At 38.5% G+C, this 27,876-nt stretch overlaps 1 protein-coding gene across 1 annotated transcript in view; it reads left to right on the forward strand.

The window, feature by feature from the left end:
- ASXL3 (ASXL transcriptional regulator 3) overlaps positions 1 to 27,876 on the forward strand; it is a 163,229-nt gene that overhangs the window by 70,958 nt on the left and 64,395 nt on the right. Inside the window, 3 exon segments of the mRNA XM_087819036.1 lie at positions 11,359 to 11,480; positions 20,043 to 20,160; positions 21,108 to 21,227. Coding sequence (XP_087675162.1) covers positions 11,359 to 11,480; positions 20,043 to 20,160; positions 21,108 to 21,227 — 360 coding nt within the window.

Genomic DNA, 27,876 nt, shown 5'->3' on the forward strand with positions numbered 1-27,876 from the left:
CTGGCCTCTCCTTTGAAACTACATTAGGGAAATTGCTTTGGGGAATCACTGAAAGAATAGAAAATAGCTGATTTCCTTGCATGTTCCTTGATATGCCCACTTTTGCATCTTATTGCAAACCACAATTGCTTCTTGTAGGACAAGTATATTTTTTAATCCCTGTAAATATGATATATGTATAGGCCATTAACCTGGCCTTAGGATTCATTTTCAAACCTAGATACTGAAAATATATTGAGTGCTTATAATGCCCAGCCTTTGTAAGCTCTTTCCATGTATATTGTTTCATCCTCAGAACATTCCTGTGAGATAGTCACTCCTAGGCTCTGTTATGTTATTTTATTAGCAGTGAGAAAACAAACTTAGAGAGGTTAAATGTCTCATCCAAGTGGCAAGCCCAGGTAGGTGTGTGACACCGAAAATCTGCTGGAACCACAGCAAACACTGTTAGCCAGGAGTCTTGGTGCAGTTTGCCTTTACAACATTCGTCCGGATCTGTTCTGATTATAAACTTGAGAATCTGACAAAGAGGAACCTGTGGCTTATCCAAATGAAGAAGAGGGATACCACATGATTTCTTACAAATTGGTAATTCATTCCATGAAACTGAACTGGTTTAGGTGATTTTCTTGCTTATTCTGTTTCTAATACATATTTGAACCACAAGTTAGAATGGATATAATATCCACACTTCTTACAGCTGTACAAATATACTTTGAAAATATAATCAGAGAAGGTGGGGCATGTGTGGGGACATGGGGACCTGGGAGAAATGGCAGGGCAAGAGGAGGGAGGGGAAGAGGTGGGTGCCGCCATCTGTTTTGTTTTGTTTCGTCTGTTTTGTGTGTGTTTTAAATCTTACCCCCTCCCCCTCTTTCATTTCCTCCTTTGGAATGAAATATTGGGAGGTACTGAGTTGATGACTAATAACTATCACTTTGTAAGGTACCCTGTGACAATCCAAAGAATGGACCTCTGCTACCGTAGAGTTATTTCAGACTAACCAAGATTAATTGGCATTTCCTGTCCCATTAAAGGGGTTAAGCAGAGAAGTATTTGAAAAGAAAGCATTTTACAAAAGCTGGTAAGAAAAAAAATCTTAGCAGCTTAATTCCAATCAGTATCACTTGAGTCCTTAGGTAGAATTAAGATAAAAATAGTAATGCATTATTCCTTCTCTTGCAATCAACTGGCTGGAACGACAGATTCTTTTTAAGTGGGAGTTGCTTTGCCAAGATATTTTGTTTTATAGTTTTGTTTAAAATTTTTACAGTGTGGGAAAAGTGGTATATTATTGATTATAGAATTTACAAGACACAGAACTGTAGTTATGTGTTATGTTTCTTTGACTCCTAAACAGTTTCTCAAGTTAATAAGAATTAGGCTTATAGACTTGAGAAAGTAAACTCTTCAAATTTTACAAGCTTAGCTCTAGAGATGGAAGAGTGATTTAGGTGAATCGCTTGATATATCTTTGTTGACAACGCATGACCATTTATGCCAATATAAGTATAGATCTGTGTCACCCAAAGAAAATATTTTGAATTTTATAGGCTATTCTAGTCAGAGATTTATGGGTATGTTTGTGTCTGAGTTGTTTTGTGAGCATAATACATTGGTATATCATAAGTTTGCTCACACATATTAAGTTGACTTACAGCACATTGCTGGCTGCAGAACCGATACAACATATTTTATATAAAATGATACCATCAGTAGATAGTCTTCACCTTTTTCACCTTCTATTTATAAATTATTATTAACAAGAAAATGAGCTTCTCTTTTTGTGGCCCTAATATATTTCATGTTTAAAATCAAAAGCAGCCGTTCTATTTAATTTTTTAAAATGAGGAAATTGGAGAATGCACAATTTTCATCCACAGAGATCAAAAAAGGTTCTGCATGTTATTAACCCTAATGGCTTTCAGGGAGGAAGCAGCAATCTAGCAGGGGAATTAGTATTTTAAGTCTCTATTTAGGGGGAAAAATTAGAGAGAACATATATCCTATGTTTTAGTCCTTAGATCCCAGGGTAAATAACGATCCCAGCAGTTGAAGGATTTTATATGGTCCTTTTTCATTATTCTTCAGGGCCAGTTTTATAAGTGGGTTTCTGATTGTATGATTCTTGGCAGAGTCGTGTTAACTTAATGAAACCTTACTCAGCCCACTCTTTGTTTTTATTGCCTCCGAGGCCACACTTTGAGGGGTAGTTTTTCAAAAGTGAAAAGTGCTTTAAGATGACCTGCAGTGTGTGGCTGGGATGCTGCTGAGATGTCAGTGGCCCCCAGACGAGGGGCTTCCTGGAGGAAGCTCGGGGTGCGCTGATGAAGGACCGCCCCCCCCCCCAGTGGCGCTGACAGTTTCCTACAAGGCTGGGGGAGGGGAGGTGGGGGCTGCGGCCTTGCGAAGGGAGTGCTCTGAGTGGCTTTAAAGGATGTCACCACCCTCTCTGACGGCTCCTTCCTCGTGGCCTTGCGGGTCTTGTTTAGCCGGAGGCGTTTTCAGCCGCTTGCCCGTTGGATGGCCCGTGTGCCCCCACCTTGCGCTCAGGATCCATTCCTACCTGGTGGCCTTTCCAGACCAGGCTGGAGATGAGGGGGGACTCCTGCCAGGGCCCCTGATTTTCTCAGGTTCAGCTGATTTGTCTTTTATCTGACATCTGCACTTTCCTGAACAGCTTTATTGGCTCGTGGAGACACCTGCTCTACATTGGTGGCCTAGAGAAACTTAAGTCCGCGAAAGTTATGTTGTTTTAGTTACACATGAAAGAAAATACCGAGGAAAGAGAATCCTGTTCACAGTCAGAAATGACCATCGGCAGGATATAAAACTTCCTCTGCCCACTCTTTCTTGTTTTCCCTCCTTTCATCCCAGCCCACAGTTTTCACAGTTCATGAGAAATATGGGGGACTTCAGAAGTTCATGGAGGCCTTGTCCTCTCATGACAGCATTTTACTTAGACCAGTCGATTCAATTAGAGGCTATTCTAATAGTGAGTGTCCACAGGGATAGGAATCTCACAGTCCCTTTATATTTGTCTTTCTGTATTTTGATAACCTTTATTGTCAAGAATTTTTTCCTTATGCTGAAATCTTTGTGTTTATAATTAAATGAATTTTCTCCCCATCCCCATCCCCTCCCGCCCCATGATGGAGAACAGCTGGACATCATCTAGGTCCTGCCCCCTTCATTTTAACTTCTCCAAAGGGCTTAGCCCAGCTCTTCCAAACATTACTTCTAGGTACTATTTTTTACTTCTTTTGCCCATCAGGGACCTCTTTTTCTTACATATTTCCCCTTGAACTGTGAACTTTGTTTTGTATGAATGGATTTATACAGGAGCCCTGGAAGAAAACAAAGATTTATTTTTAAGCGCAGATAAATTAGCACATTTAAGTGTACCGTCCTCATTTTCTGTGCTGTGAGAGAAATATTTCATAATATAGAGATAAGGATCGGAAAGAGACTATGATCTCATAATAAAAACAAACCTCCCCTCAAATAAAATCGAAATTAAAGGTATTCCCACAATTACTCATCATAACTAGCCAAATTTCAGCTTGATTTATGTAGTTTGTGATTAATATGTAGGAAAAAAGCACTCATGCTCTTAAAAAAAAATAAAGTACTTTAAAAATTGATACCAGATAATCCATTCTCTCTTTTTTCTCTAAAGCAACGGTATATAACCTTTTCTTCGACAGTTAGCTACCTGAACACCTTATCTCACTTTCCTTTATGTGCCCTGGAGTTACCTCGTCTGTGTTGAAGTATAAAGTAATTAGTATCAGTGCCCATGAGTGAAGCACTTACCCTTGACCTGAACCAACCTTTTCATGATATTCTCCCCACTTTTTTTCTATTTATCACTTTCCAGGTGGATTGCTGCATTTCCATGTAGATGGTTCAGGAACCTAAAGTACTGTAGAACATCACAGGCGTTGTGCAGTACAATAGAAATATCTTCTAATGTTTTTCCTCACGTAGGCAGCTTGCTGTGGAATTACTGTCCCTCATTCTGAGAGAGGAATCTGTACTGCTTCTGCGGTAGGAGGGGTTGGGTGACGAAAGCCTGGTACCTAAAAGATACGTTTTTCCCATTAATTATTTTTATTTCTGATTTGAGTTTCTCTTTTCTTGTCTGAATTTACAGGGATACTTTTATGGATATTCAGAGATATTAGTAAAACTAAATTGCTCTGGTGACGGAGTGTTTGTGTTTATTAGCTTGGGCTAATGAAGCAGGCTGGAAAATACAGTGAGATTTTCAGTTACATTAGGTCTATTTTATTCATAGATTATATCGTACTAAATATTATCAAGTATCAGTACTTAGAATGTTCAGATGCTTTCTCCCTTGAAAGTTTCTTAGGGGAAGATTATTGTTTCCATTACTTTATCGCTGTTATTGCTCTATTTAATTGCTGGCCTGTCTTGGTATCTCATACTCTTTGAATGTCTTCTCTTGAATGCAACAAGGGAAATTGTTTATATCCAGACACTTAAATCTACCTTGGAGTAGGAATGCTTTGAGAGAGGACATTTTTCCTTAGGATCAAAAAAGGATTAAGGATTTATTTTATTTTTTTTTCTGTAAGAAATAAGAGTCCAGGGAAGGTTTAGTTGGGGCCAGATGGATTTTGCCTGGTCTTTGACACCATTTTTGACAGTTTTCTGGCATGCATTTTGTTGCTGTATATTTCCAGAATATCTGACGTACACAACTGAAAATGTAAGTAGGATATATGATATATATATACATACATACATACATATATATACATACATATATGTGTGTGTGTGTGTGTGTGTGTGTGTGTGTATCTATCACAATCCAAACATAAGCTTTTTTGATTATTTGCCATCTAAGGATACTTGCAACTTACTTGCTTATTGATCTTTCAAAACAAACTGGAGTTATCATGACTAGGTTTTCATAGACTTGGTTTTTCTCAGGTAAAATGAATAGTTCTCTACAACTGTTCTTTGAAAACTACATTTTAAAAAGTTACAGTCTCAAAATTAGTACTTGGGTCTTATTCACTGTTTTTGTCCCTGCATTTTGTACAGAGCGTGTGCAATAAAAGTTTTACAACTGTGAATGAATAATTAATAAAAAAGAAATAAGCTTCTTCTATGACCCAGGCCTCTTTTAAAATGCGATTGAATCCTCCTAACATGTGGCACACAGTGCTTAATATACTGTATGGGTGTGTTTTTTTAGTCTTCATCTGAGGATATTTTTCCATTGATTTTTTTTAGAGAGAGTGGAAGGTGGGGGGGAGAGAGAGAGAAACATCAGTGATGAGAGAGCCGATAATCAGCTGCCTCCTGCACGCCCCCTGCTGGACATCGATCCCACAGCTGGGGCATGTGCCCTGACCGGGAATCGAACGGCGACCTCCTGGATCACAGGTCGATTCTCAACTGCTGAGCCCCGCCATCCGGCATGGTTTTTTATTTAAATTTTTTATTTATAAAAACTGTATTAAGCCTATTGTGTATGTTAGGACCATTTCTACAGATAACTGTTTTGATTTGAGATCATCTAGTATGAGGTTTTCGAAAATTGAAAGGGGAATAGTTGGAGGGGGAACTGATAGAAATTAAATTGATCAAAGAATGCCCCTCTTCCTGCCCTGGTTAGACCTTTGAACACCAGTCACCTCAGATAGCCTGTTACTTATTGTGTAGTTTAGTGAGACACATTGCAATGGATACTTTTGTTGCAGTGACTATATTATGCAAGATCCTGGTCTGTTTTGTGGTTCTGTCCCCACATAGCTCCTGCCATTTCAAGCATTGGGATGTCTAATTTTGACTTAATTTTTTTTTTCTCCTCACTATGCAAAGCCTCTAAACTGTGACTGTCATCTTAAAATAAGGAAGTGAGTAAGGACAGCAGAAGGAAGAGTGTCTACATTTAGTGGCAGGTCATACGACTTCCCACTGACTTGCATAGGATGCTTTGAGCTTCAGTTTCCATATTTTCCCTGATTGACTTTAGGATAATTTAAACATTTTAAAAATAAGGCTTCTATTTTCAAAGTTAAAAAAATTCACCTTTTATATATATGCTTCTCCATAATGGAAAACTGTGCTTTGCTGATCTCCCCTTCCGTGAATTCTAATTAAAAACAGTAATTGAAAATTAGCTTTAAAAAGAGATATTTTAGATAAACAATGATAAATTTGACAGTTTAGTTTAATAAACATTTATAGATCAACTGCTCTGTCTACAAATGTAATTCCCTGAGTTGCTGAGTCTGTGGGTGGTGAGGCAGACACCTCGCCAAGCTGGAACTGTTGTTAATTCGTATGCTAAGTTCCACAGAAACATGGTTGGGGGAGGAGTAGGCCTACCTCAGAGACTGGGATAGTCGGGAAAGTTTTGGGGGAGGCTGTTTGAGTTTGGTCTGTCAAGATGAGTTTGTCTGGTCATCTGTTGAGGGACACCTGGGTTGTTTTATATATATATATATATATATATATATATATATATATATAGTGGAATACTACTCAGCCATAAAAAAGATGAACCATTGTCATTTGCAACAACATGGATGGATCTCGAGAGTATTATACTAAGTGAAATAAGTCAGATATAAAAGGACAAGAACCATATGGTTTCACTCAGATGTGGGATATAAAGCAAAAAGCAACACATGAACAACAAAAAACCCACCAGAAAACCCTCATAGATACAACAGAATGGTGGTTACCAGAGGAGAGGGTGATGGAGAGAGAATGAAGAGGGTAAAGGGGGTGAAATACAAGGGACAGAAGGAAACTAGACTTCAGGCTAGAGTGTACAGATGTTGTATTATAAAGTTGTACATCTGACATTTATATAATGTTATTAACCAGTGTTACCTGAATAACTTTAATTTAAAAAAAATGAGTTTGCTAGGCAGAGAGATGGCGAAAGGGTACTTGGAAGAGGGACAGTCAGAGCAATTGCAAGAAATACAGCAAGTATATGTGTTCAGGAAATACCACAGGGTCTCTGTGGGCTGGACCGGAGAGGGCGGGAGTTGGGGAGGCGACCAAGATGCGAGACTGAAGGAGGGACAGGGCCAAGACTGTATTCGGATTCCTCCCTTCTTTGTGTCTCAGGTTAAAGAGCAAAGCCCCCTTGCAGCTGGATGGGGGGGAATGCCACCCTACCTTCTCTCTGGCACTCGACTTTAAAACCATGACTCCTAACCCGCTGGGTCACCTTTCAAGGTGGACGGTGAACGGAGAAGCGGGGGGAGCGCGGCCGCCCGGCGGCCGAGGAGAGGCCGAGGCGCAGCCTTGCGGGAACAGTCCCCGCGTCTCCCGCCTCCGCGCCCGTCCCCTGACGGCCTGCGGCCCTCCGCCCGCTTTGCTCCCGAGCTTTCTCAGCAGAATGTTCTGGAGGACGGCTCTGGGAATCTGAGGGTGAGAGCTGAGGTAGATGAGCGGCAAATCCTGAGACTCCCATTAACTGTTCGAATTTAAAAGCAGCAAATTAGCCTTGAACTCTGTTTTTGGTTTTCCCAGTCGGGGCAGGAAAGCGGTGTGTAGACGGAAATCGTATTTCTATACCTCTAACATTTCCCCCTCATCTTCAGTTTGTCCACCCAGGAAAGAGCAGGCCGTCTAGTGGGGCTTCCAGGGTATAAAATCCTGGCATTGGCTTTGCGATGGTGCCAGTGCATGGTTAGGAAAAAGAGCTCCCGTTCTGTTTTGAATGCCAAGGAGATTTCACTTTCTGAGCTGCACATCAGTGTTTGATATTTCTTGGATAAAACATCTGTCCTAATTCTTCAGTTTCCTGGCTCCTGTTGTAACTTCACCTACAGGGATTTCCCCTGGTCCTTTCTTTAACATTAATTTTCTTTGGCTTGGATTTCAGAGGCCAGACGAAGTCCCTTAGCTAAATACTCAGGCAGCTGTTTAAAATAAACCCTCTATTATTTATTTATCATATCTGTTATTAAGAAAGCTGCAGGAATAGGTAAAAGTAGAAACCATGTGTTGTGTCAGAATATAAATCTGCGTGAACCTGCACAGTCCAACTACTTAGTGTTTGTACATTTATCACCCTCATCATATACATGGCAAAAAAATAAATTATGCGACACGTATGCCCATGTTGAGTCTGTATAGTTACGACACACACGTGCACACACATACTGTTTGAAATCTAGGGATTCATTGCATTGTGCCCCACCCGTGTTTTTCTTTCTTTCTTTTTTTTTTCCTTAAAAGTATTTTTAAGCCAAAGGAATACTCACTTATAGATTTTATTTTCAATTACATTTACATTCGTTAAGATTCTATAATTACTTTATCAGAAATAATTAGGGAAAATAGTTTGACCTAGCAAAATAGGACTAAATTCTAGAAAGAAGGTTTGGGGAGAAAAGTGCCTAGGACGTAAAGGCGTTCTCATAATGATTCACTGGGGTCTTGGAAGGCAAGATAAAGCAAAATAGAGTTGGTTTAAAGGGAAATGAATCATCTTGAGAAAAAACCTCATAGTGTTTTTTGACACTGTTTCAGTTTTATTATTCCGCCTTCCATCTGAAGTTCCGGACTCTAAACTGAACAAAATCTTTCTGTTGGAAACACTGTGTAAATATATGTGAATCACTGCTAACACTGAGTTTAATAGTGGACTTAAACCAAACTACACAGCATATGTGGTGATGCTGAAATAGATATCACGATGCCAGTGGTTTCCTACGTCAGGGGGAGAGAGAGCAAGTTGTAAGTTAGGCCTCTGTTGCCCTCAGGCAGGGCGGCTGATTGTAGCAGTCAGAAAATACAGAGGCCACGAGGCTTTCATTACACGTACACTGATTAAACGTTTGTTGGTTTTTGATCCTGCTGCCTTGAAGTTTACCTTCGAAACACTTATGAAGAATATCATTTCCTAAGAAAATTGGTAAATTTGTTTAGATGTCCAGTAGGCAGAGCATTCTCGTGTTTTCCATAAAGTCCCTAATACCCATGTACTGCATTTGGTTCTTCTTCTTAATCAGTAAGTTTCCATTTTCTAGATGGAAATACCGCTCTAAGAATGTAAAAGTGATTACACATATTTTCTAATGCACTTTACTTCTGCCTAAGCTGACCATTCGTTTAGGCCTGGTCACCTGGGATCCTGTATTCCACCTGCCAGCTTCCTCTCACCGCCACCCAGAACATTGAAGAGGCCATCAATGTAATCAGCATAAAAATAAATTAATCTTTACCTTGTAAACTGATGATTTTTAAAAATGTTTCTTGATAAGTAAGCTTTGTCAAAGTGTTACAAACGACTGTAGTGACCATTTCATGGAGAGAAGCCTAGAGGCCGTGGTTTATGCAGGCAGTGTGATAAAATGTTGCTTAACTAGAACATTTAGACTGTTTTAAGGGAAAATGTCAAATTGTATCAAATAGAAATAGTCACCTGATCTTTAATTCAAAGACTTCTCTCACTATATCCATGGGCAAATCCTTTTGCTACTTTAACCATAGCATTTCCTGGGCCAATCATTTTCAGGAGCAGTTCTCAATTTTTTCATGTCAGGGGCTAAATGAGTTGTTCCCTGTGCCCTTATTAACTTCCATTTCAGTACTGCTAACATGATACAAGTAAATTAAGCTTCTTTAGACACTGAATTTTCTGCATCAGTTCTTGGCTTTGAGACCAAATATTTTAAGTGGAAAATTAGGAGCCTGGCCTTGGAATCCAGCTCAGCTGTTTCATTGGCGGTGTGACTATGGGCAAGTTACTGACCCTTTCTGAACTCGAGTTCCCTCTCTCCAGTATGGAGATAATACCTGTCCATCTTGCAAGGAAGCTGCAAGGATGAAGTGAAATCACATATGTTAAGTGCCTGGCGTTAATAGCTAACTATTTTATCTTCCAAAACTTATGGATTTTGGCTTCCTGATTACTTTCTGTATTAAAACAAAATTTGATTAACTCTTTTTTCCAAACGTTATCTTTCATGAACCGCATTTTTATTTCTGGGCAGTATGTGTTTGAGTCTATCAAAAGCTGTTTGAGTGCTCTCAACACTGGGTGCCTCCATATGCTTCCATGTTTGACTAGAATAATTTGTACTCTACCTTTTTTTTTTTTTTTTAACTACACTAAGGTCAGAATCCTCCCAAGCTACTATTCCTTGGAAAATTTTCTTTGATTAGTGTTAACTTTGTGGCCCTTAAAAAGTCCCATTTTGAGCTTTTACACTATGTTCTTAAGTTGTTTTCTGCCATCTGACTTCCTCTTGCCTCCTCCCTTGACATATGCCTCCATTGGGCCACCAAGCATAGCACCTCCTCACTTTGATTTTCGCCCCTAGGGTGCACAGACAAGGGCCTGCACCGGTGCTCTTGCCAGAGCCACTCCTCCTCCTGGTCTCTCAGGTGGAGGGTTTGAGGACTCCCACAGGTTTCACAGAGAAGCAAGTGAATGTGGGCCCTTTGGTTATCCGTGTCAACAACGCGTTGGTTTTTCAAAAAAAGCAGTCTTGCCCTGCCGGCGTTACTCAGCGGTTGAGCATCGACCTATGCGATCCAGGAGATCGAGGTTCGATTCCCAGTCAGGGCATGTGCCCGGGTGGCAGGCTGGATCCCCAGTAAGGGGCGTGCAGGAGGCAGCTGATCAAGGATGACTCTCTCATCATTGATGTTTCTAGCTCTCTCTCCTTCTCCCTCTCCCTTCTTCTCTCTGAAATCAATAAAAATGTATTTTAAAACAAACAAACAGTCTTTTCTAAGAAAATGTCTTTTGTAGAGTAAGCAACAGGAAAGCTTGACTCTGGTACAACTGCCCAATCATATTACAATCTGCACAGGGCTCAATTTTCTTGAAAATAATTGTCTAAAATTGACACCCAGCATGTTGGATTTCATTTTTTCTTCTCCATACTATGTAACTTGGCCCATAGGAGAGGATGGACATCCTTTTGTAGGAGGAAAGAATTACAGCCTCCAAGGTTGATAGATTTAAAGCAATTTCATTAATTTAGATTGTTTCTTCATAATACTAAGCATTGCCTAACCTCCATACTCAGATTTGCAAAGTCTCTACTGACTCCCAACTCGTGAGGCAGATATTCTGCCCGTTTTTATGTCCATACAATAGCCCTATGACATAGGCATTATCATCAACTAGTGGTAAGAAAATGGAGACTTAGGTTAAATGTAACTGTGGCCATGCAGTTATTAAATAATCCCTTCTTTCAAATTTAGATGCTCTTCTTTTTACTTTGCTCTTTTGCTTTATTTTAGGTATTCATTTTCATTTGGAGAAAAGCTCTGACTTAATTACAGTGGATATAAAAAAAAGGAATTCAAATTAGTAATATCATTATCTCTCTCTGTTTCCAGTTTGTGCAAAGCAGGTAACTGAGGAAGCATCTTCCACTCGAGATTCAAGCCTTACTAACACAGCAGTACAAAGCAAGTTAGTGTCTTCCTTTCAGCAGCACACCAAAAAGGCTCTTAAACAGGTAAGACAGCTGGCATTTGTTCTCTGTGTGTGGTTCTGCCTGCTTAAGGTAATGGGTTCTTATGTGGAGAAAGTACAATAAATAAGAACATAGCAATCAGAAGACAATAAAAATGTCCTGAATTCAACCACTACCATAATATTTAGTGCACTAATTTTAATCTATGCTAAAAGTGAGGAGAGGCTTATTTGAGTACCTTGATGTAACATACAAGAGAGAAAATGTGCTTGGAAACATATAAAAACTTACATTAAGTTTTTTTTGCATGTGATTTGTAATAACCATATTGGGTTCATAAATGCAATGAATGTTTTGAAAACAGTTGTCTCCATTTATGGTCTCGTGTTTATCTGACAGTTGACATAAAAAATAAACAGATAATTAATTTCCTTTTCATTACCGAGATGCATTAAGTTACAAATAAGAAAAATAGTAATTGTGGCTTGCTTACATCTAGAATATCTATATTTAATGAGCCAACGCTCATTTGGTGCTGAATGGAGGTTTCCTTTGCAGTATGGTCCTGATAACACATAAGCAGCCTTGACCTTGTCCAGAGATAGGGGTGAGAGGTGACGGTTATGAGGTTGAACTCTGGGCTTGGACATACCCTGGTTTCAATTTTTGCTGCTCACTGTGTGACTCTGGGCAAGCCACTTTTATTCTCGGAATCTCAAATTCTATTTCTAGAAAATGTGGGAATGATCTGAGAATTGAGCAAGACGAAACACTGATAGCACATGGTGGAGTGAGTGCCCAGTCCATGGGAATCACTCCCTCCATGTAGCTACGGCTGTCACAGTGGCACGTGCTCAGTTGTGCAGGGAAGAAACGGAGGAGATGCTGTTGTTAGATGGGGACATTGTGTGATGGTCATACTAATAATGTTAATAAATAGAAGGTTCACATATTCAACCTTGAATTTATGGTTTCCCCCTGTGTAACTGCTTTACTCTTACATTTTTATTTTGATCCGTGTGTGACAGTCTCCCTTACCAAGTCTGGTGTCATTCTAGTGAGAGAGTATTTATAACAAGGAAAGAGAAACGATGTTTTAAAATAAAGTTCAACGTTCCTTTAAAAGTCCCATCAATCTGTAAAGCTTCTTAATATTCACACCCAACCTCCTAGGTTTAGACCCTCTCTACCTACTTTTCCTCTGCTTCAAACAAAGAAACTTAGGAAAGAAGTTTAACAATTTTGTACTGAATTATGTTATTTTTTATAATGTGTTAATTATTGAAATTGCAGTATTTACACTCAATGGGATTATATCCATGGTAGTAACAATATTTCATCCTGCATAGCTCAGATAATCTTTGCTCTTTATATCATTGTTCTTGTGAAATGTTTTAGACTCCAAAGAACAAAATTGAACTCAGTGCTGAGGTCCCTTTTAAATTTCTGAAATAAAGGGTGGATGATGGTAGGGAAGCCTAGGACAGGCTTATTCAGGTGGTAAATAGGATGCAGGTAATAAAATACTAACCAGGCTAGAACAAAAGATACAAAACTGGATACTACTGGTAGTCGTAGCATTTAAGAAACCTAAATGTGATCGTAAATGAAACTCATACTTCTGAAGAGCAGTGATTTAGAAAATGTGCACACCGTGAAATCCTCCTGTGTATGAATGCAAAGATAAAAATTGACATCTCTGTATTGTCACGTCTCATTACTTTTTACTTCCTTCATTTTGGTTTCATATCATTTAAACATTTTTTACAATCACTAAAACATTGCACAACTTTGAGTTAGTGGTTTTTTGTTTTGTTTTATTGTAGAGCATGTGTTCGGGGGAAGTGGCGCTTGCTTAGGATCTAAGCCTTGTTTCAAGAAATCTGTACTGAAAACTTTTTGATGTCCAGAAAGAGCTACTTATTAATTTCTTTAAACATCCCATTGTATAACCAAGTAACAAATGAGTTACCGGGGGAATATGGCACACTGTAGAGCAGCTATGCTAATGTTTGATTAATAATCAAATTCGTATTGGAAATACATTTAGAAGAAAAGCTGTTCTTGCAGAATTTTGCTCAGTATCCCTATAATTGCTGAATTTCTTAAGACAGCATTTCAAAAATTGACTGAACATGAGGCATTTTAAATTGTAGCAGCTCAGCAAATCTGCAGCTTACCTTTCTTTTGGATAGCTGAATGGTCCTGTAAAAGTTTTGTAAGTGTATATATCATATAGACACATATATCCACATATTTGTGTTCTGTGCTTGTGAATATGTTTTGTGTATGTATTTACATGCACAAATCATAATTTTATGAATGTAGGGCCTGCCGAATGACCCGAATAATAGTTGCATTAGCTGACATTTACTTTTCTGAATCCTAGGTGTTATACTCTGCCTTTTACATGTGCTATACCATTTAATCCTCACACAAATCTTTTCAAGTATGTACTAGCATCCCCATTTTTCAAACGAGGAAACTAAGGTCCAGAGGAGTTAGAGAACTTGCCTAAGATCGTCCAGTGAGTAAATCTTGGGGATGACATTTCAACCCAGAGTCATGGTTTCAGATACTGGCCTCTTAACTCATATCCCCTTTCAGCATGTGTTATATAATAGGATAGGTGAATTTTTGACATAAAGAAAATTTACATTCTTGAACAGTTGTGTAATGTAAGGAAAGGAAAATAGCATAGTCATTAAGAGTATTCTTTCCGAACACAGACTGCTCATGTTCAGTATCAGCGTATGTTAGTGGTAGGCACTCAGGTATATGAGCTCACCATTTTACTAGAAGTATATTCTGAATCAGCAGGGCTTTGGTAGTTCAAGTGTACATTGGCCAGTGTAGATTCTCAGAAGTAGGTGAAAAAAAGCCACATCAAAATCCAATAACTTTATACTCTTCAATATAGTTACAAATAATAATTTAAAGCAAACCACCGTACGAAATAAGCCAGATATATTTCCCAGTCCTGAGCCCACCCCCTACCCCAGCCCTGAAGCCTGTGGCTGTAGAGGGTGGTTTTTCCTGGGCAATGCTGTCGACTGCGAGGCATGTACAGGCCGGTAACTATGGAGGCGATAGTGCCGTTGGCTATTGACATCGATTGCTTTCTTTGTTCCTAAATACTTGGAACCACCTTCTTCCTGATCGTCAAAATGTTAGTTATCATCATATGTTGGGTGTAATTGCATCAATAATATATTGTGATTTCAGTAGTTTGCTTTTTGTTTTTCTCTGAATACACATGTTCAGAAGCGTCTGGAGAGTAACAGGTTGCTGAAAATTACCTTGTTTCCTGTCTTCTTTCTACCTTGTTATTTTAGCTGTAATGATCCTAAAATGTATGAGATGAATTAGATTTTGAATTTTAAAGAAGAGGAATTAAGAAAGATTAAATTCTGGAAGTTTTTAAACAGAGTCAGATGAACGACTGAGGAGGAGGCCTGTTTCGGGAGGTAACGCGGTGGGAAACAGCCTCTCCGTGGTGTTCTCATTGGTTTGACTTCCTGCATTATTTATGTAGAGTTTTAGAATTTATTCATAAAGTTGCACATCCCTTTTCCGTCTTCATATCACAAAGCAGATATGTTCTTGGCACTTTGCTTTAGCTTTATATGTTTGACCGGGACTGCGAAATTCCAAAGGTTATGTTGCACGATAGCAGTTTCTGAACGTGGGCGTTGACATTTAGCGTGCTAGCAACAATGCACGTTGTTGGTGCCTGACACAGCCAGCTGTTTCATATGTGTGTACTTGTAATTATTTTAGCATTCACAGCGTGTGGTATTTTCAGATTTTTCAGGGAAGGGCTTATTACTTTCAGTGCGTTCTTAAGTTACATCGTTGGTGGTGTTTTTCAGCTAAAATAAAGCAGGCGTTACTTGTTTATGCAAATTCCAAGTTAATACAAGAGCCTCTGGTTTTAGGTTTTATTTTTGATTAGGGTTGAAATGAGAGCCCTGTCATGTTTGCATAGTTATCTGACAAGCTTTCTGTTTATAAATTTAAATGTTTACCTAAAGGTTTTCTTGTCTCCTTTTTAAATGGAATTTATTGGGGTGACATTGATTAACAAAATTATGCAGTTGCAGGGATACCATTCTACAATACAGCATCTGCATTGCCTCTTATAAAAAGAGACTATTGAGATACATCTCTAGAGACAAGCATGCTGAGGCAGCATCTTTTGGTTTCTTTCTTTTTGCATAGACCTAAAATTGTAATTGAGGTATGATGGGGTCTTTGCTTTTCCTAGACTAGTTTAGCTCTGCAGTGTTTCCTTTAAGAAGTAAGTTTATTTCCAAGTTTTGGCCTGTAAGTTTCTTTCATATTGAATGGTACCTGAAAGTATTAAACTTGGCAAGTCCAATATACTCTGTAGTCTGGACATGAGGACATTATACCTGTGGGCAGCCATGGTAAGTCTGCATTTTCACTTGCCTGCTGCTTGTTTATTTAGGTTCCGATATTGCTTCTTTCTGGATTTGAAATCACAGGATTTAAAGTTGTTAAATGAGCTATTTATTAGCATTTCAATGTAGAGCTAAGGCTTGAGTAGTTAGAGGTGCCTCTTAGATATCATGCCCCTAAAATGCATCGAGACTAATAGAGTAAGTACCATCAATGTCAAAATAAAACCATATGCAGATTGAACAACAGGGCCACCAGGGCTAATTAATACTTTTGCTGTGGAATAGAAAAGCCCGAATCCCCCCAATTTGTCGCCACAACAACAAAAATTTCCATTTTCATGGTACCCCTGTGCAGAGCAAACCCTCCAGTACCAACTAAAGTGGCTTTGCTAATCCTATTTTTCTTAATCTATTACATGGATTTACATTTTCTAGGCTGTGGGATACCTAATCTTAGATAATTACAAGTTAAATAGCATTTCACTTCTATTATATTTGTAACATAATATAAAATAGAAACTTTTGTTCTCTTGGAATGTTAGCTAGCACTCCAAGTTGAGGACAATGGGATACAAGTTACCCTGTTGCGAAGAGAGGTGCTAGACACAGCTTCAAAGGCATTACTGAGAGAAGGCCAGATGGCCGCTGACCATCCCCCAACAGCCTATATAGAAACAGCTCTGTGGATTTCCTATTTAAAACATCTTAGCAACACTGTCTCTGTGCATTACTCTGCTAGTGAAATCTTTCTCTGACTCTACAACCTCGCACTTAACCATTGCACCCCACAGTCATCGCCGCAGCTCTGCACAGCCCTGTTCCTTGGCAGGTCAGCGCCTTAGAAGGCGGGGATTTTACTCCCTCTCTTGGGCAGTGGTCAGACTCATTTACGTGGTGAGGTGAGGAGCACTGGGAATGGTGTTTAGTAGGTGTCAAAGATTGGTACCCTCAGCCTGACTTTGGCTCAGAATCGTCTTTGTTTTATCTGGCACATTGTTTAAAAACAGGAAGACTCACCTAAAAATCCTAAAAGTCCAGTTGTGTTGGTGCTCTTGAGCGGGTCCTGCGCCCTGCGGGGGGGTGTGTTCCCACCCACTTCAGCCTCCCCCTCTGTTGTCTTACCCCGGCCTGTGTGGTCCAAGAAGCATTGTACATTTGTCAAGGATTGCGGGTACACAAGCAGCATATGTGTGAGGGGTGGTTGTCCATGTAATTGCAGAAATATAGTTACATAACCAAAAAGCAGTATCGAGCCCTCCAGTGAGAGACCAGGAATATCAGAAATATATTAATATGTGTAATAATATAGGGCAGGATTCACTACACCACCTGCCTTGTGGACATGACAAATGCCAGAGTTCTCTTGTTTGGAGCCAGTCCAGATTATCCTAAATATCTCATTGAAGTCAACATTATTTCCCCCCCCCCCATTCTTTCACATTGAAGGAGCCAGTGTCCAGAGTCAAATAAATCCTGCTTTATACACAGTGAATCGGAATATTCAAGGAGCCTAAAATGACTGTGGATCTAGTAAATGTGGTCAAGCTGCTGCTGCTTATAGCTGAGCTCAGGTGCTCCTCAGAGGTTACTGGTAGCCTGCTGCTTTACTGCAGTGACAGACTTCCCAGTTTTTGCTTATTTGCCCCTAGAAAAGTTATTTTGGCTCAAATATAATTATTGGATTTTTAGAGGTAAAACAAAAAAGTATGTATATCTTCCATACTCTTAAAAGAATCTTCTTTTTTTTTTGACATGGTGGGCATTTCCTTTTGGTCACCTACAGGCTCAAAGTGTTGCATTTTGGTATTTTAAAAAATGTTTTATTAAGAAATATTGTTTAAATTTCTGAGTAGGAAATACATATTCAGAAAAAAAAAAAATCTTTGAAATGGGCTCAATATTGATTAGTATTCTTTTATCCCCTACCTTGGTTCCACCATAACTCTTTAAAGTTCAAAATAGCTATGGTGGTTTTTTGTTTTGTTTTGTTAATTCTTACCCGGGGATATTTTTTTCCCTTTATTTATTTTATTTTTTAGAGAGAGTGGAGGGGGGGGAAGGGCAGAGAGAGACAGAGAGAGAAACATCAATGTGAGAGACACATGTAGATTGGTTGCCTCCCACATGTACCCCGACCAGGCTGGGGAATCAAACCTGCAACCCAGGTGCATGCCCTTGACCGGGAATTGAATCGAGACCCTTTGGTGCACCGGCTGACACACTAACCACTGAGGCACACAGGCCAGAGCAGCTGTAGGTTTTTATTGTTATTATAATATTATTTCTCTCGTGATTTCTTTTTATCCATCTACTAATTTTTCTATTACAGAGTCTCCTCAGCTCTAAAAATTGAGGATGAAATTTTTATGACTTTAATTATTACCACAAAATGCTGTAAAAAGGCAGGCCATCTTTGACTTTATGATTCAAGCTTCTAGTCTTTTTATTTCATCTCTCTCTCTCTCTTTTTTTAACCAACATTTTCCAAAATACATCTCTTTACCCTGACATAAAATATAAAATACCTATTTGAATTGCCAAGGGAAATAGTTTAAATCTATCATGTAGAACCTCCTAAAAACTTGTCACTCTTCATACAGGTTTTACTGTTTTGTGAGTTCTTAGATAGTGGGCAAAGATGGACTTAATTGTAATTTAAAGCACTGCATTGCCTCATTCTCTTTTATTATTGAGTTGACAGGTTAATGTTTATAAATTGCTTTGTGTTCTCACACAAGAGTAGAGAGACTTGCGCAGTTATGTGTACACCAAATGTCTTAAACAGCACATGCTCTCATTAAATATATTACTGAGAGCAAGCGAAAGGTGAGGAGGATGGCATCTTACTCATTTTTATATCTCTTGCCCGTGCCGCCCCAGTGCCTGGTACTTTATAAAAGCTCAATACAACTAAAAATTGAAGGGAAAGATGTCTTGTGTTATCATTAGCAACAGAATCATTTGTGATAGATTTCTCAAGCCACTCACTTTCCCATCTGGTTTTAAATATAATCTGAATATGCCGCCTCTTATTTAAATGGTATTTAATTTTTCACTTCTGTAATTATTGGATTGCTAAATCTTGAGATCAACAAGTTGGACATTCAGCTAATCCCCTTTGCAAATAAAATGGCATCGTTTCTGACAGGAAGGGGATATATAGTCAGCGCAGTGTTTCAGCAGATTGTGACAGCTATTGGTCGAAGAACATTAATCAAGTAACTGAGATGTTATAAAACTGGAAGAAACTACACTGAAACCAGGAATCAAAAGGTCTGCGACTGTCTGGGGTCAGCCTTTGAACCTTCCTGAGGAATTTTAGCATTCCTGGAAGTGTGAATTTAACGTCTCTTCGGTTTTGTGTGCTTAAGACCCTTTTTATTACAGGTAATTTTCAGCGTAAATCAATCAGCTACCTAAGCTGTATTTCAAAACTTTTAAATATCTTTCATTTCATTATCATCACCACGGTTGATTCGCTTATGAATCACACAACACTCCCGTTTAGAGAGATTTATTCTCGTATCAGTTTATTTTTTGCCTGGATTTGCCAGAATGCTGTCCTGTTCGTGTTCTGAAGGTTAATGCCCAAAGTCAAGCAGACAGAAGCCAAGTGCTGCAAGGTTTCCAAGATTAGGACTGATTCCCTTCACAGAAATAAATGATTCCTGCCATGTTCGGTGATTTTGTGCAGCGCTGCCCACGGCCGAGTGGGCGCATCAATACCGTAGCCCTTACCTGCTGTACATACTGATGACACTCGGCGTTGCCGCGATTGACTGAGCGGTGCCCCGGGGAGGACGCACCTGCGAGCGAAGTGCAGACACATATATTTTTATCCTGGTCTCGAAACATTTATTTTACATTTATTTTACTTGGGAGTCATGGTTTCAGATTCCAGGGGCTTTCAAGCCACACTGCTCAGGTAGTACAAACCTTTGTGCTGCTCTGTTTTCAGAATTATACCCCAAAGATGGTCTCAGGTTTTTACGTTTTGCCAAAGCTTTTGAAGGGAAAATGACATGAAGGTGACTGTTAAGAATCCTGACAGATTAGTAACTCTGTGGAATTTAAGTCTCTGAAGAGGGTCTATCTAATGGGCGAATGGGTCATTTAATTCAATCACAAGAAATCATGTTGGCTCTATTTTTATGTTATATTTTATTACCATGTTTTATAGGCTTTGAGGCAGCAGCAGAAAAGAAGAAATGGAGTCTCAATGATGGTAAACAAGACTGTTCCTCGCGTTGTTTTGACACCATTAAAGGTGTCTGATGAGCAGTCGGATTCGCCTTCAGGTAAAGAGCTCCAGTGTGGTGTGCGCGGCCGGCTTCTCCCCGTGAGACCCTCCCCCAGAGGGGGAGGTCAGGCATTTTCTCTGCAACTGAATAACATTTCCACTTGAGGTTTTGTTTAATTTTTTTTTTTCTATAGCTTAGATTCTTTCAGTGATTACAAAAAATAGGGTATTTTGCTCTTAAAAAAAAAAAGGTGCCAGCTCACTCATCATCAAAGGACTTCATTTGCTAATGTCAATAGGCAAAAGAAAATATGTGGTACTCCTAGGTGGGTTTTTTTGTTGTTGCTTTGGCTTTTGTTTGAATGTTGAACTTTAATGGTAGACCACATGCTGATGTATAACGCCATCAAAAGCAGTTCTTCTGAGCGTGTGAATTTGTTTTTCAGTCCTCTGCTGCAAAACCAGGGATCCTTTATTAGTTTTTGTGTTCTGGCAACATTCTTCTCACCTCAGTGCAGCCCTGACCTTTTCTAATTTACCTCCTGTCACTTTATCAGCTGTGTACTGGTCTATTTATTATAGACTGATGTTTGCATTTTCTGTTCCTACTTCAACATAAAGTTATTTATAAAGGTATGATCTCTCTTTCTTTCCAAGCTTTCTTCTTGCCTCATCTGTCTTGCACCATCTCTAAGTGATATAGTATTGTTGAAGCTTTTTCGAGTATTTTTACAAAAGATCTGAGTGTTTCTTTTAAAAGCTGTCAGATCAGCGAACGTGTTTTTGACTCCACTATTAGGCCATCTGTTCTTGCTTTTTGTTCTGTTTGATTGATTTATTGGGCTTTCTCTTTGTATCCAGTAAAGGAATTAGATTGTGGCCAAAGGTAGTGAATTAACTCTTAGAAAAGGAGATTATATCTACAGTTTTTAAAACAATTTTAGATTTTTCTTTTCAAGGACAGCAAGAAGAAGATAATGACATAACAACTATTTCCTTTTTTAGGATCCGAATCTAAAAATGGTGAAGCAGACAGTTCAGATAAAGAAATGAAACATGGGCAAAAATCTCCCACTGGAAAACAAACAAGTCAGCACTTAAAACGATTAAAAAAGTCTGGTTTAGGTGAGTGTTCAATAGACTATGACATTTCACATTTTAAAGATTTATATCTTTTTGAATGAAATTATGGAAAACTCTCAGAACATTTTTTTTTAATGGTTAAACAAATTAAAAAAAAAAAAATCTTTCCAATTTATCTAAACCAAAAGGGTGCTAAATAAAGACATGTAGTTACAATGGAATGACCTTAAGCATTAAGATTATTAAATATTGCTTAAATATTGCTAAACTTGTGAATGACATTATTGGATGAAACAAAAGTTAAAGATAAGACATTTAAAATGATACATGTATTCAGTTAATTATCTGCCAAATCGTGATTCTATCTAATGTGCAATATTTTGTTCCTGCAACTGAATTTCACTTTATATAAGAATATACTGTATTGGAGGGGGGAATGCAACTTTTATAAAGAGTTCATTGAGCCGAGAGTACGTTGCCATTGCTGCTGCAGTAAAGCTGCGTGGCCTTGCTTTTCATCTGTGCTGCCTGAAATATTCAGTAGTGCTTTTCTGAAAAATACTGTAAAATTGCTAAGAAGTGTGGGAGACACAGTCCATGGGTCTTACAAGTCAGCACCAGGGCTTCTTGTAAAGATTTCTTTCCTGATAACGTTTCATCAGGAACTCAACAGCCTCATTCAGGGAAACAGAAAGATTAGAATTAAAAATACGAAAATAAGTGTATCCTGGGTTGAACACTGTAATTCTCTACTGAATCTGCCTTGTTGGAAGTCTGGATCAAATGACTTCATTTATCTTTCTTAGTTATTTCACCTCTGAATAAGGGTAATGATAATGACCTGGGTCATTATAACATTTTGTAAAATGATAGAAACTGCAAATTTATTGACCTGAACTTTATTACTGGTTCTGCCACTTATTTTCTTGGCAGCTTAGGGTAGTTCTTATTTGCAGAGTTTTCCTGTTTGTAAAATTCAAGCAAGATTTTGACTCATTTATTTTTATTTTTTAGTAAAGGTTTATTGATTGCCTACTATATACCAGAAATTTTGCTAAATCTTAGGAACATGCTTTCAATAAAAAGTCTTTGAATAGGATTTATATATATATTTATATATCTTCTGGGAAGCAGAATTTATTTTTGTTTTAATTGTTTAAATATAGGATAATTACTCCTTTTGCATTATTTTAAAGGATAAATAATTCTATAGTTTTTGTATAGCCTAAAACGTATGTGTGTGTTTGCATATAACCACACTTATACTGATGTGTTGTTTTTTCTACTAGCCTTTTGAGTGCTGCAAAATAAGTTATTTAACATGAGTAGCTTCTGAAATAGAAAACTGTAATGGGAGAATGATATGTAAAGAATGTCCTAAAAAATGCCATGTTATGATACCCAAAGTGATTGAAAAGGCAGTGACCTTCAGTTAAGAATAGTCTGCTAACAACCTCAGTAAGTCAGTGTCATATCATAGGTTTAAGAAAATTCAAGGCCTGGGGCCTTGCTATGTAACTACTTAGCTAACTTCAAGACTGGATGTCAGTGACAGTGTGTGCTAGGTAATCAGGATCCTCTCAGGTACTCAGGTCTGCAGTCAGGACCTCTTATAATCTAATTGTTACCTAAATGTCCTGCATGCCAGTAAACATCTTACATGTTAAAAATTGTATGGTTAGAGTACGTTAGCTGACTTGTTAACAAATTAAAAAGGCATTGGAGGAGATCACTGTGTTCTTTTTAACCTGCTTTCTTTTAGACTACAAAGTACTAGAAATAATGAAGCTACCCTATGAAGGAATGGAGAAGTAAAATCATATCTTCTGCCCATACTTAATGCAATCGTCTAGGTATTTTGACAAAAATTACCTTCGTTAGTCCTTACTTCAATTATGTACAGTAGAATTATTTCCATTTTTTTTTAGCTGAAGAAACTGTGGCCTAGAGGGTTAAGGAGGTTTGCCCATAAATCAAAAAGCTAAGATACAAGCCAAGGCACAGCTAGCTCCAAAGTCTTAAACATTAATCTCGGATATGGTCTGACTGTCAACTCATCTGGCCTATATTGTAGACCTGTAGGCACCACTGAGGAGCAACATCGCCCTCTGTGACATGAGCCTGTCACAGGTGTTAAAATGTAGGTACACTAGTTACACATAGAAGGAGAGTGAGCAACTCGAAGATTTCCTGGCTGATCCTGTAAAATGAAACAGATGGGAGGAAAAAGGTGGGATTTAAATTAAGTCAATTAAGGTAAAAATTTGTCAAAAATAAACTGAAGGTAATTACTGAGAAGGAACTGTGACTGACTGACTAACCTAGCAAGCAGCTTAGTGGAATGGCTTATCGTATGCAAATGAAGTCAATAGTACTTATTAAGCCTCCAAAATATGCTCAGTGCTCTAGAATGAAAAGTGAAAAAATGTAAAATGAAAGAAAGAGCCTTAAATGGAACCATCTCCAGACAGTAACCCATGTCTCTTTTAGAAAGCAGTAGTTTTGGTGCTCTGTGACCTTAGAGATCTTACAGAGTAAAAGATTCTGTATGCTGGGAAGCGTTTGAGTCAGGGTGGTATTTAGGACTCCATAAGACATATTTATGTACATTTTGCTCTCCCCTCTTTGCCATTAAGTTGTTCATTCCTTGGGAATAGTGACCTTCCTGTCCATCTTCGAGGTTCTCACCACACCCATTATGTGCCTCTAATTTAGTAGGTGCTAAATAAGTTTTTTTTAAATTGATTGATTTTAGAGAGAGAGGAATGGGGAGAGAGAGGGAGAGAAGCATCGATTTTGTTGTTCCACTTATTTATGCATTCATTGGTTGATTCTTGTATGTGTCCTGACCGGGGATCGAGCCCATAACCTTGGCGCATCAGAACAGCACCCTAACCAACTGAGCTACCCAACCAGAGCTGAATAATTTTTGAATGAATTACTTATAAGTAACTGAATGGGTCAGTACGTTTGTCTGGATGTATGAGGCATCCTGTCGGTGTCAGCATAGTAGACAGTTACTTAGACACCCTTGAATAAAAATGATCCTGTGCTCTTGGGGATAGGTCATTCTTTGTGAACCAATATATAGCTCCGGAACCAATGAAAAGAAGGAGCAACACCCAGCCCCCTTAGCCAGCCAGGCGGGAGAGCTGGTTCTTTCTTGGTTTTCCCACCAGAGTTAGACATCTAATTCATACGGTTTCAGAAATGAGGTTTTAACCTTCTTTGCCATCTCTAGATAGAGGTAACTGTATATAAGCCCTAACCTGTTGAAGCCATTCTAAGTTAAAACAGATGCTATGTCTTTTCTAACTTAAACTGGTAATTCTGAAACTCAGTTCAGTTAAAATCAACGTTGGGGTGTAAATCTGCATTTTCATCCTCACTGTGAGATTTCCCAAACATGAAGTACTTTTAATTGTCCCTTACGGGCTTCCTTTTGGCCTCTGGCAATTTTAATTTGTCAAATTGCAGGGTATTTACCCTGTTAAAGGAACAGGTTTACCTGGGCCTTGGAACGTCATGTGTATAGCCCAGCACACAGTGGGCCCCGGTGTGTTCCCCTGAGGACCCTGCAGTAAAGGATGCACCACAGACGTCCTCAGGGCCCCCCAGATGCCAGCTTCCCTGGAGAGGGCAGGGGGCACGCAATTCAGAATACACACAGTGAGCTTCAGCGTCCCTCAGCTGTTCTCGTTCTGGCGGTGACCTTCAAGTTCTTGTGAGAAAGATACCACTCAGCCTAGGAACGCACAACTTTTGATATAGGTGCTTTGTTCTATTTTTGTTTTGTTTGTTTGTTCTTAACCAGAATTATTTATGAGAATTATGAGAATATTTCTTTGAGTAGCTCTGATTGAATAGACATGGTACATGGGCCAATTGAGTGCAGTTTAAAAAAATAACAGATCTATAGAATATTTCTCTATGGATGTTATAGTAAAAAAGCAAAACTTAGCCCTCTCCCATCTCTTAATCATGCACAGTAGAAAACATTACTCTATTATGCATGAGAACAAATGCCAACAGTGTCTACCAGAGCTCTTTTATGTCATATGTCTTGAAAATTATTATCACAGTAAATATTAGACTACCAAATAATCAGGCAGTCGAAACCACGTGCAGTGAGATGAAAGGTAGGTGACAGCTGAAAATGGGGTTTGAAGTACATGTTTTTCTTACCTAATCAGTTGTTTTAATATCCTGCCTCCTTATCTTAGCAAAGGATGAAACTCATTTAAAACCTCCCCTAGGGAGTTTTCTGAGATAACCCTGGTACATTGTCATCTTACGGTCTTCAGGGCACTTAGAGGATGGATTGTAAGCATTTAAAAAAATGTTTAATGATATTCTTTCTTACCACTTGTGTTGTATTAATTTCTCACATTTTCCCCTAACTAAAATGTACATTGCTTAAATTAGGGGTCATTTACCTAGACCAGTTTTTAATTATAGTCCTTCCTACCTAATCACGCAGAGGAGTTTACAGAGTGCCTGCCAAACAACTCTAAGATCCTAATGGATGTCTCTGAGGGGTTTGTAATAAATGTCCTTGCTGAGCCCAACTTCTGGGATTCATTCCAATATATTTTATTTGGTTTAATCTTTTTGTAGTGACGGATTATAACATTACTGGTTTCATAAAAATGTTACATACTTTTAAAATAAATCAATGCAGAAAAAGGAAAATAAAATTTGAAAAATAAGACTAAATCTATCATCCAAAATAATTTCTTCCAGTGTTTTATAAACATTATTTGACATCTCTTTATGTGTAAGTATAGCCACAGGTCATCAAAGAAAAACTGTGTTATGCCATTTAAATCAAAAGTATTAAATTTAATTATGCTTAGGCTGAATAATAAAAAACAGAAGTAAAATAGAAAGTTGCTAAACATTGCCACAAGACATATTTATAGCTAAAAGTTCTCTCCAAAGATATTAAAAATAGGAAAACCCAAAATAGCATTGATTATCTTTTTAAAGTACTCATTTAACTTTAGAAAGTATATTGTAAAGGCTAGAGAAATAGACTTACAGCCCCTCCTACCTCCACTTTCCTGTTAGTTTTATTATTTTTCAAACATCAGGGTTGTTAACATTTATATTCTGTTTTGTAATCAGAATTCCCATAGTTCATTAACCCTGGTACTATATTTTTATGGATTCAGTGCTCCCTGGGAGACTTTGTACACAATTTTTTCATTTATGAAGGCTACATGGATTCATGTTGTAGATGGTTAGATTTTGACCTCAGTTAAATTTTTTCCCCCCCTTAGACTTCACTCTTTGGAAGCCCGTTTTTCTCCTAGCTCTTTCAGAACCATTCCCCTCTCGTTCCTTTGATGCAATGAAGAACTCTCTTCATTTTGAACGCTTTCTGTGTTTTCCTCTCATCACAAAAGGCTCTGGCCTGCTCTGGTGTGTGCTCCTTCTCTCTGTGTGACTGGTATGTCTCTGTCTCTGTGTTTGTGCGTTTTACGGATAAATCGAGTGTGGGTTCCCTTCTGGGAAGTATGAGTGTTTCAGCCAGCAGTCTACCCAGTGATCAACAAGAGCACCAGACTCTGCAGCCTTCCTCAGCTTGGTGCTCATCCAACGCCCTGTGGTCAAAATAACAGAGAATTTCCCTGACCCTGATTGGACCCATTCCCATGATTTTTATCTTGGAATAGCCTAGCGTCTTCTCATATAGCATAGACTCTCACTGTGGCAGTTGGGCCACCGTTGCTTCTCCTCCCTCCGTCTAACAGCCTCAGCTGCTTTACACTCTCTAGTGTCCAGGAGTTAGACACTAAAATGACTGCATCTTTTTCTTCCTCTGATTACTGTAGGGAGATGAGATACCAGCTTTAACAAGATAAGACAATCAGATATAATTGGATTGTTCTTAAGCCAATTAAGAGTAAGTGCATGAGGATAATTAAAGAGGAATTAAACATTCTGCATGGCAGCAGATTTAGCAATAATTTCATCTGCTCTGTTTTTGTTCCAAAATTATGAAACATATTTTTGCTTAGAGGGACATCTTTGAAATAGATTTTCTTCTGGCGTTGCCGTAAATGACCATGTCCTCTCAGAATCTTTTTCTTCCTATGATATTCTTAACGATTTTGAACCATGCTAAAAAGTAACCAGCAGTGAATCGCTACTTCTCACATTGCTCATAACATGTATTTCAAAACTTTTTCAGTTTTCTCATTTCCCCAGTCCCCCCTCTCAATCAGAATTACTGTTGGTAAATGACCTCAGTTCCTTCATATGGAGAATATTTAGGCCTTACAAAAAAAAAATTTCGACAAATTCCTTTCTTATGGTTTTCAACATTTCCCTTTCTAGGTTTTACCTTTGCCTCTGATGAGAAAAGAAGCTTCTTCCTAATTCTCTCCCTGTGTTTTTGTGTGTGTTTTTTTTCCAGTTGTGAAGTTCTTTAAACATACAGATGCTAATAAAGCAGACATCTACACATCCGTCTCCTTGACTCAACAAATATTAGGAGTTTGCTAGATTTGCTTTAGATTTTTAAGATAGATGCAACTTTTGTGCTTTTGTGTTTCTAAGTGAGATTGGCCAAGAAATTTTCTCTCTCATTCTATCTTTTATCCTCATTTTGGTATAAAGGTTATATTAACTTCACGAAATGAATTAATAAGCTGTCTTTCATTACCTGTTCACTGGAATATGTGTA

This window comes from Miniopterus natalensis, chromosome 7 (assembly GCF_054644295.1).
Source record: "Miniopterus natalensis isolate mMinNat1 chromosome 7, mMinNat1.hap1, whole genome shotgun sequence".
NCBI lineage: Eukaryota > Metazoa > Chordata > Mammalia > Chiroptera > Miniopteridae > Miniopterus > Miniopterus natalensis.